Source organism: Hippocampus bargibanti, linkage group LG05 (assembly GCF_051943395.1).
Source record: "Hippocampus bargibanti isolate YZ-2025 linkage group LG05, ASM5194339v1, whole genome shotgun sequence".
Taxonomy (NCBI): domain Eukaryota; kingdom Metazoa; phylum Chordata; class Actinopteri; order Syngnathiformes; family Syngnathidae; genus Hippocampus; species Hippocampus bargibanti.
The window spans coordinates 3,349,220-3,370,000 of NC_142738.1; the positions used below are offsets into that span (position 1 = coordinate 3,349,220).

The window sequence follows — 20,781 nt, forward strand, 5'->3', positions numbered from 1 at the left end:
CAAACTTCGTCTTAAGAACTTCTAATTTATGAATAATATAATAAGCACTATTTTCATAATACACACCCACCACGGCTGGCGGAGTGATCTTTGGCGGAAGCACACGACCGAACAGCGCTCCAGCCGGCGCTACTTTGCACACCCCCTCTCATTGAATGCACACGTCGATCGCCTACTTGGAGCTTTTTGCTGATAATTTTACTATGATGGGACCAAAGAAAACCCACAATGCACTGTATTTCTTTCATTACAATACAATAGCACATTTATTATACATAGAATAAGGTATGTTGTGTGTAGTTTTAAGGCTTATTTAGTTAAAAACTATATTTTATGAAAACCCAGGAACGGATTATTCCCATTTTAATGGTTTCCTACGGGAAATTGTTTTTTGAGATACACACTTTTCACCTTACACACTCTGTCTGGGAACCAATTCAATTCGTAAGTTGAGGTCTCACTGTACTTGGAACCTCAGCTAAACATCAATTCTCAAACGCTCTCCGCCATGTCATGATATGACTCATTGTTGCAAACACGGCCATTAATCAGGGTGAAGTCACCCTCGTGAACGATGAAAGAACTCATTCGCCGCCGTGGGGTGTAGACAGAAGCGGCAGTAGATGGTAGCACTTCATTCAGGGGATTTCTGGCGTGTTGACTTTCCTACAACCCGAAATCCATGCCGCAAGAGATCGCTAGCCAGATAGCCGCGTCGCTTCCCACCGCAACAAAGCGGCCCCTTGCTTTGAGGCCAATCCTCCGCGCCGAAAGCTTTCGCCAGGCACATATCCGCTGGAAACGGAGCTGTGAATCATATCAAGATCATACGATGGGGAGAGATGTTTTTACATCACCAGACGGACCTTGTCAATGGTCTGCGGTCGAGTGACTGTTGTTGAAATAAGAAACAGACACCCGACTGAGCATTTTTTTTTTTTTGTTCGCATATTCTCATGAGGATTCCAGTAACAGTTGCCGATGGTGTCATGGTAGACTCGCCGGGCTCTCTCTATATGCCCTGGCTGATGTCCAGTTCATCAAAAATGATCTGGAACAGGCACCAGCAACCCTCGCGACCTTGTTCAGGATAAGGATAGGCCGTGTGGGAACTGGATGGATGGATTCCAGTAACCTGCTGCTGGTGACTATCCAGTGACAACATCAACATGACGATGATCACCAGCATCGTCATGTGTGGTGGTAGAATCTCAGCTCCCCCTGTCTGAACAGCGTATCCGTCTGGTATGAGGTCATCGGTGCAATCGAAGGTGGCATAGGGGCAACCCCCACCACTATCAGCGCCAACCTCTCAGCCGTGCATGCACGCTGCTGGCAGAAAGATATGAGGAGGTTGGGTTACCCTTTTTTATCCAGTGCGGCGATCTCAAAAGTCACTTCCGCGGGATATATAAAAAAATTATAAATACAGTAAAGTCTCGTTATATCGATATCGGATATATCGATAGTCCCGGTTATATCGATACTATTTCTATGCACGCACGGAGAAAATTACATGCAAACAGGGTCGGATATATCGATAGTCCCGGTTATATCGATATTTTTTCGGACTCCCTTGAATATCGATATAACGAGACTTTACTGTACATAAATAAATAAATTATACAGTGAGAAATAAATATTCAAACTGATAAATAAATACCTCAATTCAGAAACAAATAAATATTCAAATTAGTGAACAAATAAACAAACTCATAAATAAATATCAAGACATGTAAATAAACGAATATGTAAATAAATAAATAAGTACAGAAACACAAATAAATATCCAAACAAGTAAATAAAGGCATAAATAAATAACTACATGGGTACATAAACAAATAATTAAATACATACATACATACAAACAAATACAGAAACACAAATAAATATTCAAACTGACAAATTAACAAACAAATAAATACATACATACAGAAACACAAATAATCATCCAAACAAGTAAATAAATTAATAATTAGATAAATAAATAAATAAATAAAGATACATAGTCAAACGGACAAATAAATAAATACATCAAGAAATACAAAGGTAAATAAAAAATAAGTAAACTAATGAACAAATATATAAATAAATACATCGCTAAAGGCAAATAAATAAATAAGTAAACGAATAAACTAATAAATGAATACATAAATAAATAACTACATTGATAAATACAGAAACACAAATACGTATTCAAACTGATAAATAAACAAATACACACCAAGGTAAATAAGTAAAATAATATAAGTAAATAAATAAATAAAAATGCAAATAAATAAATAAGTAAACGGATAAATAAATACACTTATAAATCAATAAATAAATAAATACATCAATAAATTCAGAAACACAAATACATACTCAAACTGATAAATAAACAAATAAATAAATACAAAGGTAAATAAATAAGTAAACGAATAAATAAATAAGTAAACGAATAAACAAATAAACTAATAAATGAATACATAAATAAATAACTACATTGATAAATACAGAAAAACAAATACGTATTCAAACTGAAAAATAAACAAATACATACCAAGGTAAATAAGTAAACTAATATAAGTAAATATATAAATAAAAATGCAAATAAATAGATAAGTAAACGGATAAATAAATACACTTATAAATGAATAAATAAATAAATAAATACATCAATAAATTCAGAAACACAAATACATATTCAAACTGATAAATAAACCAATAAATAAATAAATACAAAGGTAAATAAATAAGTAAATGAATAAATAAATAAATAAGTAAACGAATAAACTAATAAATGAATACATAAATAAATAACTACATTGATAAATACAGAAACACAAATAAATATTCAAACTGATAAATAAACAAATACATACCAAGGTAAATAAGTAAACTAATATAAGTAAATAAATAAATAAAAATGCAAATAAATAAATAAGTAAACGGATAAATAAATACACTTATAAATGAATAAATAAATAAATAAATACATTAATAAATTCAGAAACACAAATACATATTCCAACTGATAAATAAACAAAAAAATAAACAATTAAATAAATACAAAGGTAAATAAATAAGTAAACTAATAAATAAATAAATAAATAAATAAATTAAAAAGGCAAATCAATAAATGAGTAAACAAATAAATAAATAAACTAATAAATGAATACATAAATAAATATACATTGATAAATACAGAAACACAAATATGTATTCAAACTGATAAATAAACAAATACATACAAAGGTAAATAAGTAAACTAATATAAATAAATAAATAAATACATAAATGCTGTCAAACATGGGACCGGGCAAATCCAAATTGAATCTGTTTCCCCTTCCCTATCTCGATTTCAGGAAGGCGTGGTTGCGTCAAATGTCCCAAAAAGGAATTCATGTCATCAAGTTTTCATTCATATTTTCATTTAATACAGCGGATAGCTTAACTTATTATCAGATGCGTGAAAGGATTCATATCCAGACAAAGTTCCATCCCCCACCAGCGGATGTAAAACTCTCATAACCTAATTATCAATTCTGTGTCCGTTGACGTCTTCACGGAGAAACCAGCCAAAAACAATGAAATGCATATTTAGCAAACAAGCATCCAAACGCGCCAGCACGCTGTCAAACGTAATCGTAGACAGGTGTTGAATCCGGTGTGATTCCAGTAAGACATTTCCGCCATCTGCACGCTCGCGATGTGTCGGAGCATGCCAGCTGTCAGCTGCCCGCTCCAAGAATTCCCTGAAATGCGTTTTGATGGAAAGCGTCATCAAAGAAAGGCGATGAGGCGGTTTTGTTAGCTAGCAGTGAAAACCCGCCGTGTTGGTCGTGTGCAGACTTGGTGACCGAGTTGAGCGGCCTCGTTTGTCATTTTCGGCATTTAACTCATTCACTGCCATTCACAATTGAATATTTATGTAGTCCTAAAACTCAATATTCTGTGGTTCCTGCAATTCAAGTAAAAACGACAAAAACCCTGGCACTGGACTGGGCACATTTTTGCACGCCTGGCAGTCAATGACTTAACTGGTACCTCTACTTAAAAAAAAAAAAATAGTTCTGGAAGAAATTTGCCAAGTTGAAAATGTTTGTAAGTCAAGACACTTTTTCCATGTAAATGCCCTAATCCGTTACAAGCGCCCTAAAATTCAGACATAAATGTTTTATTAACCATAAAAATCAGGGCATCAAAATACAGTAAAGTCTCATTATATCGATATTCAAGGGAGTACGAAAAAATATCGATATAAACGGGACTATCGATATATCCAACCCTGTTTGCATGTAATTTTCTCCGTGCGTGCATAGAAATAGTATCGATATAACCGGGACTATCGATATACAGTAAAGTCTCGTTATATCGATATCGGATATATCGATAGTCCCGGTAATATCGATACTATTTCTATGCACGCACGGAGAAAATTACATGCAAACAGGGTCGGATATATCGATAGTCCCGGTTATATCGATATTTTTTCGGACTCCCTTGAATATCGATATAACGAGACTTTACTGTATCCGATATCGATATAACGAGACTTTACTGTATGTCACAAATACATGTTAAAATTTGATGTGAGTGACAATGACAAAAACCCTGGCACTGGAGTGGATAGCTAACTAGCTGGCTGGCTATCTATGAGCTATCTATTAGCTGGCTAGCTGGTTATCTGTAAGCTATCATAATAATCGTAAGTCTTTGTGACATTCCGAGGGGGGAAAAAACAGTTTTCGGTCTGTTACAAATGATATTGTATTAGCCATCCATTAACTAGCTAGCTGTTAGCTATTAGTTGGCTAGCTGTTGGCTATCTGGGTATGTATTAGGTCTTGCGGAAAAACTCATTTACATGGGTCATAATAAGCACATATCATAACTTTGCTGCTGTGTTTCTTCCTGGTCGAGTGAACGCTGGTGCGAATGGCTGCTGAAATTAAATACAGTAAAGTCTCGTTATATTATTATCCGAAAAAATATGTATGTAATTATTATATCGATATATATATATATTATTATAACGAGACTTTATTATTATTATTATTATTATTATTATTATTATTATTATTATTATTATCCATTAGCTAGCTGGCTAACTATTAGCTGTCTAGCTAGCTGGCTGTAAGCTGTGTAGCTGGCTAGCTGTTGGCTATCTAGCTATCTATTACCTATTTATTAGCTATCCATTAGCTAGTTAGCTAGCTTTCTATCTATTTGAGTTACGTCGGGGTTGAGTGAACGCTGGTGCGTGTGGCTGCCGCTGCTCACCCACAGAAAAACTTTCTCCTGTGACTGTAAAGTGACCTTGAGAGTTTTGAAAGGCGCTTCGAAATGAACATTTGATGACTGCGCAATAAATGAGAGTTGCTGAAAACCGATCAGCTTTTGCGACTTGAAATTAAGAAAACTTTTTAGTTGAGAACAAAACAAGCATATCAACATCTGTTGTTGATAAGCATTCCAGCAAGGTGAGGTTGAGATGAGTCATTGGGAAAAGCGAATCAAACTTTTTTTGTGTGTGTGTGTGTGTGTGTGTGTGTGTGGATCAAGCCAGTTCTTCTTCGAGCTTTTGTTCCGACACAAAGTGGCTAGTATTATGAAAATAGTGCTTATTATAAGGTTTAATTTTCATAAATTTGACGTTTGTAAGACGAAAAGTTTGTAAGTTGAGGTCTCACTGTATGTGTTAGCGAGCTGAAATTTAGGTCTCCGACTTCAAAGAAGCACCGTAGCTCTTTTTTTTCATTTGATTGCTCAACGTGCTTCACCTCTACCCTCCATAACCAGCGCGTTTCTGCACACTATTTCGTCCGACAAGCCGACTAGGGGAGAGGGGGATGGGGGGTTCATTTTCAGCATCAAATCGTCGGGCAGACGTGTCCCAGCTGTCTCCCAGTTTGCCTCGACATCAAGCAGCGACATCTTTACCTTCATATAAAAATAACATGACCTCATTTCCATCATGGATCACTTCATTTAAAAAAAAAAGGCCTTGCGCGGCGGATACTTTGAGAATTCCGGTTTGTGACCCAAATAGAAGGCCACACCTACACGGATAGGAAACATGAGCTCTCCATGAGTGGACGAAGGAAAGTCTATTTGTTAAAGTGAAACCAGATGAGAGCCCCCCCCCCTTTTTTTTTTTTTCTTTTTGCAATGTTGCAGCCATTTTTTCACACTTTTTTTTCTTCTGAGCTGAGCTGTTCCTTCAACTTCTTAATCTTTAGAGTCATTAAATGTACTCCCACCGAGGACAGATTGGATTCAGACGTCATTTTCTTTTTCCATCAATGGACATTGTTGACATTTTTTTGACAAAGACGTTGAAAGTGTGCTGTCAAATACGGTTGAAAGTGGCAAAGCCAGCGTTTTTGCTCTGACTTGTGTGCTAACGTGGCAGGATCGAGGGTCATGAATGTCAAATAATAATAATAATTTCATTTCTAAGCGCCTTTCAAAACTCTCAAGGTCACTTTACAGTCACAAGATCAGTTTTTCTGTGGGTAAGCAGCGGCAGCCACACGCGCCGGCGTTCACTCAACCCGGAAGTAACTCAAATAGATGGAAAGCTAGCCAATAGATTGCTAATAGCTAACCAGCTAGATAGCTAATATATAGCCAGCTAGACAGCTAATGTATATCAAATAGATAGCTAGGTAGCTAGCTAGATAGGAAATAGCTAGTTAGATAGACAGATAGACAGCTAGGCCAGGGAAATAAAAAGAAGTGAAGAGGAAAAAAGAAATAATAACAGCTAGCTAGCTTTCTATCAGCTAACTAGCTAGATTTCTATGAGTTAGCTAGCTAGCTTGCTATCAACTAGCTCGCTAGCTTTATATATAGTATCTAGCTAGCTTTCTATCTGCTTTTTATCAGCTATCTAGCTGGCTAGCTTGCTATCAACTAGCTCGCTAGCTTTATATCTAGTATCTAGCTAGCTTTCTATCTGCTTTCTATCAGCTATCTAGCTCGCTAGCTTTCTATCAGCTAGCTAGCTAGCTTTCTATCTGAGTTATTCCGGGTTGAGTGAACGCTGGCGCGTGTGACTGCCGCTGCTCAAAGAAAAAACTGTGACTGTAAAGTGACCTTGAGAGTTTTGATAGGCGCTTTTAAATAAAATTTATTATTATTATTATTATTATTATTATTATTATTATAACGACACCCACAAATACAACACCCTGAAAAAGCCGACTTTATTATACTGTCCAGTTTATTTATTTATACATAAAATAAGGTATATTTTGTGTAGTTTGAAGGCTTATTCAGTCGAAAATTATGTTTTATGGGGACCTCGGGAACGGATTATTCTCATTTTGAATCATTTCTTATGGGGAATAAATGCTTAGCAGAAGAACTTTTCGCCTTACACACACATTCTGGGAAGTTCGTAAGTTGAGGTATCACTGTATAAATTCCACATTTTTTTGCATTATACGACTGAAATAAACCACCTTTTCACCGAGATTCAAATGTAGTGATTTGCCATTGGTTAGTTGGCTAAAATGACCATGATTAGTAAGGCGTTTAATTTGTGAAGGTAGGATTGATCGCTTGTCATGTTTCATTGTTTGGCAGCTGGCCCGCAATCCCCACCCCTGCACACTACCTCCGACTTAAATGTGAACATGATGTTCTCGACAATCCAACGTGTTATCATTCGATTTTCAGCGGCGCTAAACCGTGCGGCGTCATACTGAGAGCTGTTTCTAATATTACACTCCCCGTGATGATGCGGCGCGGTTCTACGCAGCTATGACCACAATAACAATAAGAATCTTGCTCAAGCAGAAATGGCATGTGCATGCTGAGAGATAAAACACACACGCATGCACACAAACACACGTGCACGCACACACACACACACACACACACAAACACACGCACGCACGGACACATATCTGAGGAAATGTGATGGGATGGTTAGGCCACATTTGATGTCCACTTCAGTGATTTTATTTATTTATTTCGTTATTTTGGGCTATTCTCTGTTAAAAAAAAACTTGCCAAATCACTGTTTTTCTGCTCAGACCAAAACTATGTTTAAGATAAAAAGGTGAAAGAAAGGATGTTTGGATGGTTGGATGGGGTTTGTTGGGTGGATGGATGGACGGACGCACGGATAGACAGAAAGAGCAAGCATAGCATAGTAAGTTAGTAAGTAAGGCGTTTTTGACCCCCCCCCCTAAAAAAAAAGAAAAAAAAAAACGACCATGTATAGTAAGGCGTTTTTAGCCTGAAAAAAATGACCATGTAAAGTATGCCGTTTTTGACCCAAAAATGAGGCGTTTTTAGCCTGAAAAAACCCCGACCATGTATAGTAAGGCGTTTTTATCTCAAAAACGATCATTTATAGTAAGGCGTTTTTAGCCCAAAAACACAACCATGTATAGTAAGGCGTTTTTATCTCAAAAAACGATCATTTATAGTAAGGCGTTTTTAGCCTGAAAAAAACGACCATGTATAGTAAGGCGTTTTTAGCCTGAAAAAAATGACCATGTAAAGTATGCCGTTTTTGACCCAAAAATGAGGCGTTTTTATCTAAAAAAACGATCATTTATAGTAAGGCGTTTTTAGCCCAAAAACACAACCATGTATAGTAAGGCGTTTTTATCTCAAAAAACGATCATTTATAGTAAGGCGTTTTTAGCCTGAAAAAAACGACCATGTAGTAAGGCGTTTTTAGCCTGAAAAAAATGACCATGTAAAGTATGCCGTTTTTGACCCAAAAATGAGGCGTTTTTATCTAAAAAAACGATCATTTATAGTAAGGCGTTTTTAGCCCAAAAACACAACCATGTATAGTAAGGCGTTTTTATCTCAAAAAACGATCATTTATAGTAAGGCGTTTTTAGCCTGAAAAAAACGACCATGTATAGTAAGGCGTTTTTAGCCTGAAAAAAATGACCATGTATAGTAAGGCGTTTTTTTTCACCTGAAAAAAACGACCATGTATAGTAAGGCGTTTTTAGCCCAAAAAAACGACCATGTATAGTAAGGCGTTTTTGACCCCCAAAAAAAACGACCATGTATAGTCAGGTCTTTTTAGCCTGAAAAAAACGACCATGTATAGTAAGGCGTTTTTTTCACCTGAAAAAAAACGACCATGTATAGTAGGCGTTTTTAGCCTGAAAAAAACGACCATGTATAGTAAGGCGTTTTTAGCCCAAAAAAACGACCATGTATAGTAAGGCGTTTTTATCTCAAAAAACGATCATTTATAGTAAGGCGTTTTTAGCCCAAAAACACAACCATGTATAGTAAGGCGTTTTTATCTCAAAAAACGACCATGTATAGTAAGGCGTTTTTAGCCGAAAAAAACGACCATGTATAGTAAGGCGTTTTTAGCCCAAAAACGGCCATGTATAGTAAGGCGTTTTTAGCCCAAAAAAACGACCATGTAGAGTAAGGCATTTTTAGACGAAAAAAACGACCATGTATAGTAAGGCATTTTTAGCCCAAAAACGACCATGTATAGTAAGGCGTTTTTAGCCCAAAAAAACGACCATGTATAGTCAGGCGTTTTTAGCCCAAAAACGGCCATGTATAGTAAGGCGTTTTTAGCCGAAAAAAACGACCATGTATAGTAAGGCGTTTTTAGCCCAAAAACGGCCATGTATAGTAAGGCGTTTTTAGCCCAAAAAAACGACCATGTAGAGTAAGGCATTTTTAGACGAAAAAAACGACCATGTATAGTAAGGCATTTTTAGCCCAAAAACGACCATGTATAGTAAGGCGTTTTTAGCCCAAAAAAACGACCATGTATAGTCAGGCGTTTTTAGCCCAAAAACGGCCATGTATAGTAAGGCGTTTTTAGCCCAAAAAAACGACCATGTATAGTAAGGCGTTTTTAGCCCAAAAACGACCATGTATAGTAAGGTGTTTTTTCACCTGAAAAAAACGACCATGTATAGTAAGGCGTTTTTAGCCGAAAAAAACGACCATGTATAGTAAGGCGTTTTTAGCCCAAAAACGACCATGTATAGTAAGGCGTTTTTAGGCCAAAAACACAACCATGTATAGTAAGGCGTTTTTATCTCAAAAAAACGATCATTTATAGTAAGGCGTTTTTAGCCCAAAAACACAACCATGTATAGTAAGGCGTTTTTTTCACCTGAAAAAAACGACCATGTATAGTAAGGCGTTTTTAGCCCAAAAAAACGACCATGTATAGTCAGGCGTTTTTAGCCCAAAAACGGCCATGTATAGTAAGGCGTTTTTAGCCCAAAAAAACGACCATGTATAGTAAGGCGTTTTTAGCCCAAAAAAACGACCATGTATAGTCAGGCGTTTTTAGCCCAAAAACGGCCATGTATAGTAAGGCGTTTTTAGCCCAAAAAAACGACCATGTAGAGTAAGGCATTTTTAGACGAAAAAAACGACCATGTATAGTAAGGCATTTTTAGCCCAAAAACGACCATGTATAGTAAGGCGTTTTTAGCCCAAAAAAACGACCATGTATAGTCAGGCGTTTTTAGCCCAAAAACGGCCATGTATAGTAAGGCGTTTTTAGCCCAAAAAAACGACCATGTATAGTAAGGCGTTTTTAGCCCAAAAACGACCATGTATAGTAAGGCGTTTTTTTCACCTGAAAAAAACGACCATGTATAGTAAGGCGTTTTTAGCCGAAAAAAACGACCATGTATAGTAAGGCGTTTTTAGCCCAAAAACGACCATGTATAGTAAGGCGTTTTTAGGCCAAAAACACAACCATGGCGTTTTTATCTCAAAAAACGATCATTTATAGTAAGGCGTTTTTAGCCCAAAAACACAACCATGTATAGTAAGGCGTTTTTAGCCTGAAAAAAAACGACCATGTATAGTCAGGAGTTTTTAGCCCAAAAACGACCATGTATAGTAAGGCGTTTTTTTCACCTGAAAAAAACGACCATGTATAGTAAGGCGTTTTTAGCCGAAAAAAACGACCATGTATAGTAAGGCGTTTTTAGCCCAAAAACGACCATGTATAGTAAGGCGTTTTTTTCACCTGAAAAAAACGACCATGTATAGTAAGGCGTTTTTAGCCGAAATAAACGACCATGTATAGTAAGGCGTTTTTAGCCCAAAAACGACCATGTATAGTAAGGCGTTTTTTTCACCTGAAAAAAACGACCATGTATAGTAAGGCGTTTTTAGGCCAAAAAAACGACCATGTATAGTCAGGCGTTTTTAGCCCAAAAACGACCATGTATAGTAAGGCGTTTTTTTCACCTGAAAAAAACGACCATGTATAGTAAGGCGTTTTTAGCCTGAAAAAAAACGACCATGTATAGTCAAGCGTTTTTAGCCCAAAAACGACCATGTATAGTAAGGCGTTTTTTTCACCTGAAAAAAACGACCATGTATAGTAAGGCGTTTTTAGCCGAAAAAAACGACCATGTATAGTAAGGCGTTTTTAGCCCAAAAACGACCATGTATAGTAAGGCGTTTTTTTCACCTGAAAAAAAACGACCATGTATAGTAAGGCGTTTTTAGGCCAAAAAAACGACCATGTATAGTAAGGCGTTTTTAGCCTGAAAAAAATGACCATGTAAAGTATGCCGTTTTTGACCCAAAAATGAGGCGTTTTTAGCCTGAAAAAAAACGACCATGTATAGTGAGGCGTTTTTAGCCCAAAAACACAACCATGTATAGTAAGGCGTTTTTATCTCAAAAAACGATCATTTATAGTAAGGCGTTTTTAGCCCAAAAACGACCATGTATAGTAAGGCGTTTTTTTCACCTGAAAAAAACGACCATGTATAGTAAGGCGTTTTTAGCCGAAAAAAAAACGACCATGTATAGTAAGGCGTTTTTAGCCCAAAAACGACCATGTATAGTAAGGCGTTTTTTTCACCTGAAAAAAACGACCATGTATAGTAAGGCGTTTTTAGGCCAAAAAAAATGACCATGTATAGTCAGGCGTTTTTAGCCCAAAAACGACCATGTATAGTAAGGCGTTTTTTTCACCAGAAAAAAACCACCATGTATAGTAAGGCGTTTTTAGCCTGAAAAAAATGACCATGTAAAGTATGCCGTTTTTGACCCAAAAATGAGGCGTTTTTAGCCTGAAAAAAAACGACCATGTATAGTAAGGCGTTTTTATCTCAAAAAACGATCATTTATAGTAAGGCGTTTTTAGCCCAAAAACGACCATGTATAGTAAGGCGTTTTTTTCACCTGAAAAAAACGACCATGTATAGTAAGGCGTTTTTAGCCGAAAAAAACGACCATGTATAGTAAGGCGTTTTTAGCCCAAAAAACGACCATGTATAGTAAGGCGTTTTTTTCACCTCAAAAAAACGACCATGTATAGTAAGGCGTTTTTATCTCAAAAAACGATCATTTATAGTAAGGCGTTTTTAGCCCAAAAACACAACCAGTATAGTAAGGCGTTTTTTTCACCTGAAAAAAACGACCATGTATAGTAAGGCGTTTTTAGCCGAAAAAAACGACCATGTATACTAAGGCGTTTTTTTCACCTGAAAAAAACGACCATGTATAGTAAGGCATTTTTAGCCCAAAAAAACGACCATGTATAGTCAGGCGTTTTTAGCCCAAAAACGACCATGTATAGTAAGGTGTTTTTGAGGGGAAAAAAAACACCATATATAGTAAGGCGTTTTTAGCCCCAAAAAAAGACCATGTATAGGAAGGCATTTTTGACCAAAAAAATGACCATGTATAGTCAGCCGTTTTTTTCACCTGAAAAAAACCACCATGTATAGTGAGGCGTTTTAGCCCAAACAAAACCGACCATGAATAGTAAGGCGTTTTTAGCCCAAAAAAACGACCGTGCATAACATGGGACTCAAACCCTGCACCTCTGGGGTGGTAAACCACAGCTCTTACCATTTGCTCATCGAGATACCTTCTGTTTAGTGACCGTGTTGGTGGTGATTGGCATTTAATTAAAAAAAAAAAAAAAACGACCATGTTTCATAAGGCGTTTTTTTCACCTGAAAAAAAACGACCATGTATAGTAAGGTGTTTTTGACCAAAATACCGACCATGTATAGTAAGGCGTTTTTGAAGGAAAAAACGACCATGTATAGTAAGGCGTTTTTAGCCCAAAAAAACGACCATGTATAGTAAGGCGTTTTTGACCCCCAAAAAAACCGACCATGTATAGTCAGGTGTTTTTAGCCTGAAAAAAACGACCATGTATAGTAAGGCGTTTTTGACCCCCAAAAAAACCGACCATGTATATTCAGGTGTTTTTAGCCTGAAAAAAAAACGACCATGTATAGTAAGGCGTTTTTTTCACCTGAAAAAAACGACCATGTATAGTCAGGCGTTTTTAGCCCAAAAAAAAACGACCATGTATAGTAAGGCGTTTTTGGCCGAAAAAAACGACCATGTATAGTCAGGCGTTTTTAGCCCAAAAAAAAAACGACCATGTATAGTAAGGCGTTTTTGAAGGAAAAAACGACCATGTATAGTAAGGCGTTTTTAGCCCAAAAAAACGACCATGTATAGTAAGGTGTTTTTGACCAAAATACCGACCATGTATAGTAAGGCGTTTTTAGCCCAAAAAAACGACCATGTATAGTAAGGCGTTTTTGACCCCATGTATAGTAAGGCGTTTTTTTCAAAAAAACCGACCATGTATAGTCAGGTGTTTTTAGCCTGAAAAAAACGACCATGTATAATAAGGCGTTTTTGACCCCCAAAAAAACCGACCATGTATATTCAGGTGTTTTTAGCCTGAAAAAAAACGACCATGTATAGTAAGGCGTTTTTGGCCGAAAAAAACGACCATGTATAGTAAGGCGTTTTTAGCCGAAAAAAACGACCATGTATAGTAAGGCGTTTTTGACCCAAAAAAAAACGACCATGTATAGTAAGGCGTTTTTGACCCCCAAAAAAACCGACCATGTATATTCAGGTGTTTTTAGCCTGAAAAAAAACGACCATGTATAGTAAGGCGTTTTTAGCCGAAAAAAACGACCATGTATAGTAAGGCGTTTTTGACCCAAAAAAAAACGACCATGTATAGTAAGGCGTTTTTGACCCCCCAAAAAAACGACCATGTATAGTCAGGTGTTTTTAGCCTGAAAAAAACGACCATGTATAGTAAGGCGTTTTTGGCCGAAAAAAACGACCATGTATAGTAAGGCGTTTTTGACCCCCAAAAAAACGACCATGTATAGTCAGGCGTTTTTTTTCACCCAAAAAAACGACCATGTATAGTAAGGAGTTTCTAATCGCGAAAAAAAAACTACCATTTGTAGTAAGGCACTTTTAGTCAGAAAAAAATAGCATAGCATAGCATAGCATAACATAGCGTGTATAGCGAAGGGCCATATAATCAACGTTACCTGTGACATTTTGGCATTGTACATTAGCACTTAGCTGCAAGACAAAGACACATGGTTGTTTTGCTGTATCGTGTCAAAGGCGTTTTTCTTCACACAACTTTCCGATGGGTGTGCACACAGCTGGGGGACGAGAAGCTTCAAGCATCACCAGTCCAGCCAGCACTCCCAACCCTGACCTCCATCAAACAAAACAACCTTTGTTTGATTTCCGGAACATTAAGACTGTTATGATTTATGACCTTTTTTTTTGGTCTCTCAAGTGATGAAGATCAGGCCAATTCAAGCTTCGAAATCGCATGGACTGTTTTGAGGTTTTGGATCATTTCAGGGTTATTACAGCTGCGGTTTTGCTGGTGTAAATCCTCTCTCCTGCCTCCCACGCCCTGGGGAGGGGGGGGGGGGCAGTGAAATGTCTCGCTTTTCCCACTCGGTCAGATGCCAGCGAATGTGACAGAACGGGGAAGTGAGTCACTTCTCTCATGACAGCACTTTATCTCGCTCGTCATCGCTTGTCTCATTCCACGCTAACGTCTGCTCGTCACTGTCCCGTGGTTGTCGGCGTTATTAACTCAGACAAGGAGGTGATGGTTGCAACTCAGCTTCTTTTTTTTTTTTTTAGCAAAGTTGGCAGGGTTATGCAAAAAAAAGGACACACAAGCAATGGTGTCCAAAAGAAAAGGTACATCTACCTACCTACCTACATACATACATACCTAACTACCTGACCTACCTACCTACCTACCTACATACATACCTAACTACCTGACCCACCTACCTACCTACATACATACATACATACATACATACATACATACATACATACCTAACTACCTGACCTACCTACATACATACATACATACATACCTAACTACCTGACCCACCTATCTACATACATACATACATACATATATACATACATACATACATACATACATACATACATACATACCTAACTACCTGACCCACCTACCTACATACATACATACATACATACCTAACTACCTGACCTACACACATACATACATACATACATACATACATACATACATACATACATACATACATACATACATACATAACTACCTGACCCACCTATCTACATACATACATACCTACCTACCTGACCTACCTACCTACCTACCTACCTACATACATACATACATACATACATACATACATACATACATACATACATACATACATACATACATACATACATACATACATACCTAACTACCTGACCCACCTACCTACATACATACATACATACATACATACATACATAACTACCTGACCCACCTATCTACATACATACATACATACATACATACATACATACATACATACATACATACATACATACATACATACATACCTACATACATACATACCTAACTACCTGACCCACCTACATACATACATACCTACCTACCTGACCTACCTGCCTACATACATACATACATACATACCTAACTACCTACATACATACATACCTACATACATACATACATACCTACATACATACATACCTAACTACCTGACCCACCTACCTACCTACATACATACATACATACATACATACATACATACATACATACATACATACATACATACCTAACTACCTACATACATACATACCTACATACATACATACATACATACCTACATACATACATACATACCTAACTACCTGACCCACCTACCTACATACATACATACATACATACATACATACATACATACATACATACCTAACTACCTGACCCACCTACCTACCTACCTATATACATACATACATACATACATACATACATACATACATACATACCTAACTACATACATACATACATACATACATACATACATACATACATACATACATACATACATACATACATACGTACATTTTGTATTACTTTGGAAGTACTTTCGGATTTCCACAATAAAAGTCTTACATTTCTGTCAAGGGTCATTGGTTGGCTTTTCTTTTCATCATTGATTAAGCTCCGCATCAGTGGACCACAATGTAAATTGTTATTTTCTGGGGTCGAATTATCCAAATGCGGTCTTAACAATCAAGACGTCTTGGCCAAAACGCATCCTGTGTGGGGGAGACTTTTCAAAAACCACTCGCTTCATCTCCTGGGGGGGGAGGAGGAGGGGAGACTTCCAATTCTGTTCCACGCTAGCTTATATTTGCACCTTAAGGGTACAGAGATGTTGTAACTTCCTGTTTCGTGGAATCAACGAGAAGCCAAAAACAAAACGGTTTGAGGTCACGTCAAGCATAAACAACGACGAGAAAAGCGGCGCAGTCTTGTTTGAGTTTGTCGCTAGCGCCATTTGATGCTATGAGTTGGCACCCACGCGATGTTCTTTGGCACCAGATGTCTCTCTGGTGATGATTTCAGTCTTTAAAAAAAAACAAAAAAACAAAAAAGGAGCGGAACAAAAAAACAAGGCGAGTCTTTGGAGTTGCGAGGCTTTAGAAAGACACTTTGAAAGAAAACAAAAAAGAAAGAAAGAAAACAAGGCTATAAATAAGAAGCTCTTTGTCTTTGGATTTTTTTCTTTTTTTTATGTATATAAAAATGGATGAAGTAGCATTTTTGGAATGAGCCGTGACCTAATGCAACCTCAACTTCCCACAAGGAACAATAGCCTAGCGTGGATTATCGTTATTATCATCCAAATGTGCCACATTGTCTGCCTCCATTGCTATTTTTTTCAATGCCATCTCAATAAAAAAGAAAAGAAAAGAAAATAACATAAAAAAATAGCTAGCCAGCTAGCTAGCTAGGGAAGTAGATAGGTAGGGAGGGAGAGAGAGAGAGAGAGAGAGAGAGAGAGAGAGAGAGAGAGAGAGAGAGGTAGAGAAAGAGAGAGATGTAGAGAGAGAGAGAGAGAGAGAGAGAGATGTAGAGAGAGATAGAGATAGAGAAAGAGAGAGCTGTAGAGAGAGATAGAGAAAGAGAGAGATGTAGAGAGAGAGAGAGAGAGAGAGAGAGAGAGAGAGAGAGAGAGAGAGAGAGAGAGAGAGAGAGAGAGAGAGGTAGAGATAGAGAGAGATGTAGATAGAGATAGAGATAGAGATAGAGAAAGAGAGAGATGTAGAGAGAGAGAGAGATGTAGAGAGAGATAGAGATAGAGAAAGAGAGAGCTGTAGAGAGAGATAGAGAAAGAGAGCGAGAGAGAGATAGAAAGAGATAATGAGAGAGAGAAAGAGATGTAGATAGAGAGAGAGAGAGAGAGAGGTAGAGATAGAGAGAGCGAGAGATAGAAAGAGATAATGAGAGAGAGAAAGAGATGTAGATAGAGAGAGAGAGAGAGAGATGTAGAGAGAGATAGATAAAGATAAAGAGAGAGATGTAGAGAGAGAGAGATAGAGAAAGAGAAAGAGAGAGATGTAGAGAGAGATAGACAGAGAAAGAGAGAGATGTAGAGAGAGAGAGAGAGAGAGAGATAGAAAGAGATAATGAGAGAGAGAAAGAGATGTAGATAGAGAGAGAGAGAGAGGTAGAGATAGAGAGAGCGAGAGATAGAAAGAGATAATGAGAGAGAGAAAGAGATGTAGATAGAGAGAGAGAGAGAGAGAGAGATGTAGAGAGAGATAGATAAAGATAAAAAGAGAGATGTAGAGAGAGAGAGATAGAGAAAGAGAAAGAGAGAGATGTAGAGAGAGATAGACAGAGAAAGAGATGTAGAGAGAGAGAGAGAGAGAGAGAGAGGTAGAGAGAGAGATGTAGAGAGAGATAGAGATAGAGAAAGAGAGAGCTGTAGAGAGAGATAGAGAAAGAGAGCGAGAGAGAGATAGAAAGAGATAATGAGAGAGAGAAAGAGATGTAGATAGAGAGAGAGAGGTAGAGATAGAGAGAGCGAGAGATAGAAAGAGATAATGAGAGAGAGAAAGAGATGTAGATAGAGAGAGATGTAGAGAGAGATAGATAAAGATAAAGAGAGAGATGTAGAGAGAGAGAGAGATAGAGAAAGAGAGAGATGTAGAGAGAGATAGACAGAGAAAGAGAGAGATGTAGAGAGAGAGAGAGAAAGAGAGAGATAGAAAGAGATAATGAGAGAGAGAAAGAGATGTAGATAGAGAGAGAGAGAGAGAGAGAGAGAGAGAGAGAGAGAGAGAGAGAGAGAGAGAGAGAGAGAGAGAGAGAGAGAGAGAGATGTAGAGAGATAGAGATAGAGAAAGAGAGAGATGTAGAGATAGAGAGAGAGAAGAGCTAGATAGAGAGGGAGAGAGAGATTGAGAGATAGATCCATAGATAGACAGATAGAGAGAGAGATAGAAAGAGATAATGAGATAAAGAGATAGAGATAGAGAGAGAAAGATAGAGATACAGAGAGAGGGAGAGAAAGAGATAGAGAGATGTAGAGAGAGAAGAGATAGATAGAGAGGGAGAGAAAGAGAGACAGAGAGAGAGAGAGGTAGAGAGATAGAGAGAGAGATGTAGAGAGAGAGAGAGAAAGATAGATGTAGAGATAGATAGATAGAGAGAAAGAGATAGAGAGCGAGATAGCTAGAGAGGTATAGAGAGAGAGAGAGAGAGAGATAGATAGATAGATAGATAGATAGATAGATAGATAGATAGATAGATAGATAGATAGATAGATAGATAGATAGATAGATAGATAGAGATAATTTTGCGCGTGACCGTTCAAAACCGAGAGCACTTCATCCCAACGGTGACAGCAATGACAGAAGCCACCTGAGACATTCCCAGATAGCAACTCACGGGCCTCGTGTGCATCATCCATTGCTGAGTGGCTCCGATGGCCTCCCAAATAAATGCCGTCAAGAGTTGGAGGGGGGGGGGGGGGGAAACGCGGCGGTGGGGGTGTTTGCCGGCGGCTGTTGCTCAAATCACTCCACACTGCGCTGATTGTGCGGCAGACAGTGAAGTAGTGTTAGGTTCAACTGATGGACAAGCACTCGACAGCGCTGTTTTGTTGCCGTGTCAGCTCGCTAACACCTTTTTTTTTTTGGGGGGGGGGGGGGGACGACGACTTTAAGTGGGTTAGCCGGGTGACCTCGGGCTGCTATTGTGCCACTCAAAGCCCACTCGTCAAGGGTGTCCTCGTTGATAAGCGTGAAAAAAATACTGTCGTCTAGGTAATAGGATATTATAATAATCATAATAATCATCGTAATCATAATCATAATAATAATAAGGTAAGAATCTGTTTTAAATTAAAATACAATAATATGAATAATAATAATAATGATGATCATAATCATAATCATCGTAATCATAATAATCATAAATTTCATTTCTAAGCGCATTTCAAAACTCTCAAAATAGCAAATGGATAGCAAATAGATAGCCAGCTAAGTAGCTAGCTAATAGATAGCAAATATATTGCCAGCTAGGTAGCTAGCTAATAGATAGCAAATATATTGCCAGCTAGGTAGCTAGCTAATAGATAGCAAATATATTGCCAGCTAGGTAGCTAGCTAATAGATAGCAAATATATTGCCAGCTAGGTAGCTAGCTAATAGATAGCAAATATATTGCCAGCTAGGTAGCTAGCTAATAGATAGCAAATATATTGCCAGCTAGGTAGCTAGCTAATAGATAGCAAATATATTGCCAGCTAGGTAGCTAGCTAATAGATAGCAAATATATTGCCAGCTAAGTAGCTAGCTAATAGATAGCAAATATATTGCCAGCTAGGTAGCTAGCTAATAGATAGCAAATATATTGCCAGCTAAGTAGCTAGCTAATAGATAGCAAATATATTGCCAGCTAGGTAGCTAGCTAATAGATAGCAAATATATTGCCAGCTAAGTAGCTAGCTAATAGATAGCAAATATATTGCCAGCTAGGTAGCTAGCTAATAGATAGCAAATATATTGCCAGCTAGGTAGCTAGCTAATAGATAGCAAATATATTGCCAGCTAAGTAGCTAGCTAATAGATAGCAAATATATTGCCAGCTAGGTAGCTAGCTAATAGATAGCAAATATATTGCCAGCTAGGTAGCTAGCTAATAGATAGCAAATGGATAGCAAATAGATAGAACTATAGAAATGTATTCTAAAGTCATCAAGTCATCTCTCAACCCCCCAAAAAAAAAAAACAAATTCATCACAATGTTTGTGCACTTGGTACCATTTGAAAATGACTCCTAAATATTGTAATTGTTTGTTTTTTTTTTTTTTTTGCCTACTGGCGTCAAACCTAATGAGCCGATTTGACCCTTGACCCCGTTGAGTGTTTGTTTGTGTGAATAACCACCTCTTTCTAAGCTAAAATTGCATTTTTGATTTTTTTCCAGCTCTAGGTTAAAGGTTAAAGTGTTTGAGGGTCAAGGTTAGAATGTGTGCATGCGGGTGTGTTATTGGAACATTTGCACCCACCCACCCAACCACCCACACACACACACACACACACACACACACACACACACACACACACACACACACACACACACACACACACACACACACACGCATGCAAACACATTGAGAATTTCAA

At 37.5% G+C, this 20,781-nt stretch overlaps 1 protein-coding gene across 1 annotated transcript in view; it reads right to left on the bottom strand.

The window, feature by feature from the left end:
* Positions 1-200: 200 nt before the first annotated feature.
* LOC148897530 (uncharacterized) overlaps positions 201-20,781 on the bottom strand; it is a 68,057-nt gene continuing 47,476 nt past the window's right edge. The window contains exon 4 of the mRNA XM_088995857.1: positions 201-1,329. Within this exon, the coding sequence (XP_088851983.1) occupies positions 1,192-1,329 (138 nt within the window). The 3' untranslated portion in view covers positions 201-1,191. The remainder of the gene's footprint in view (positions 1,330-20,781) is intronic.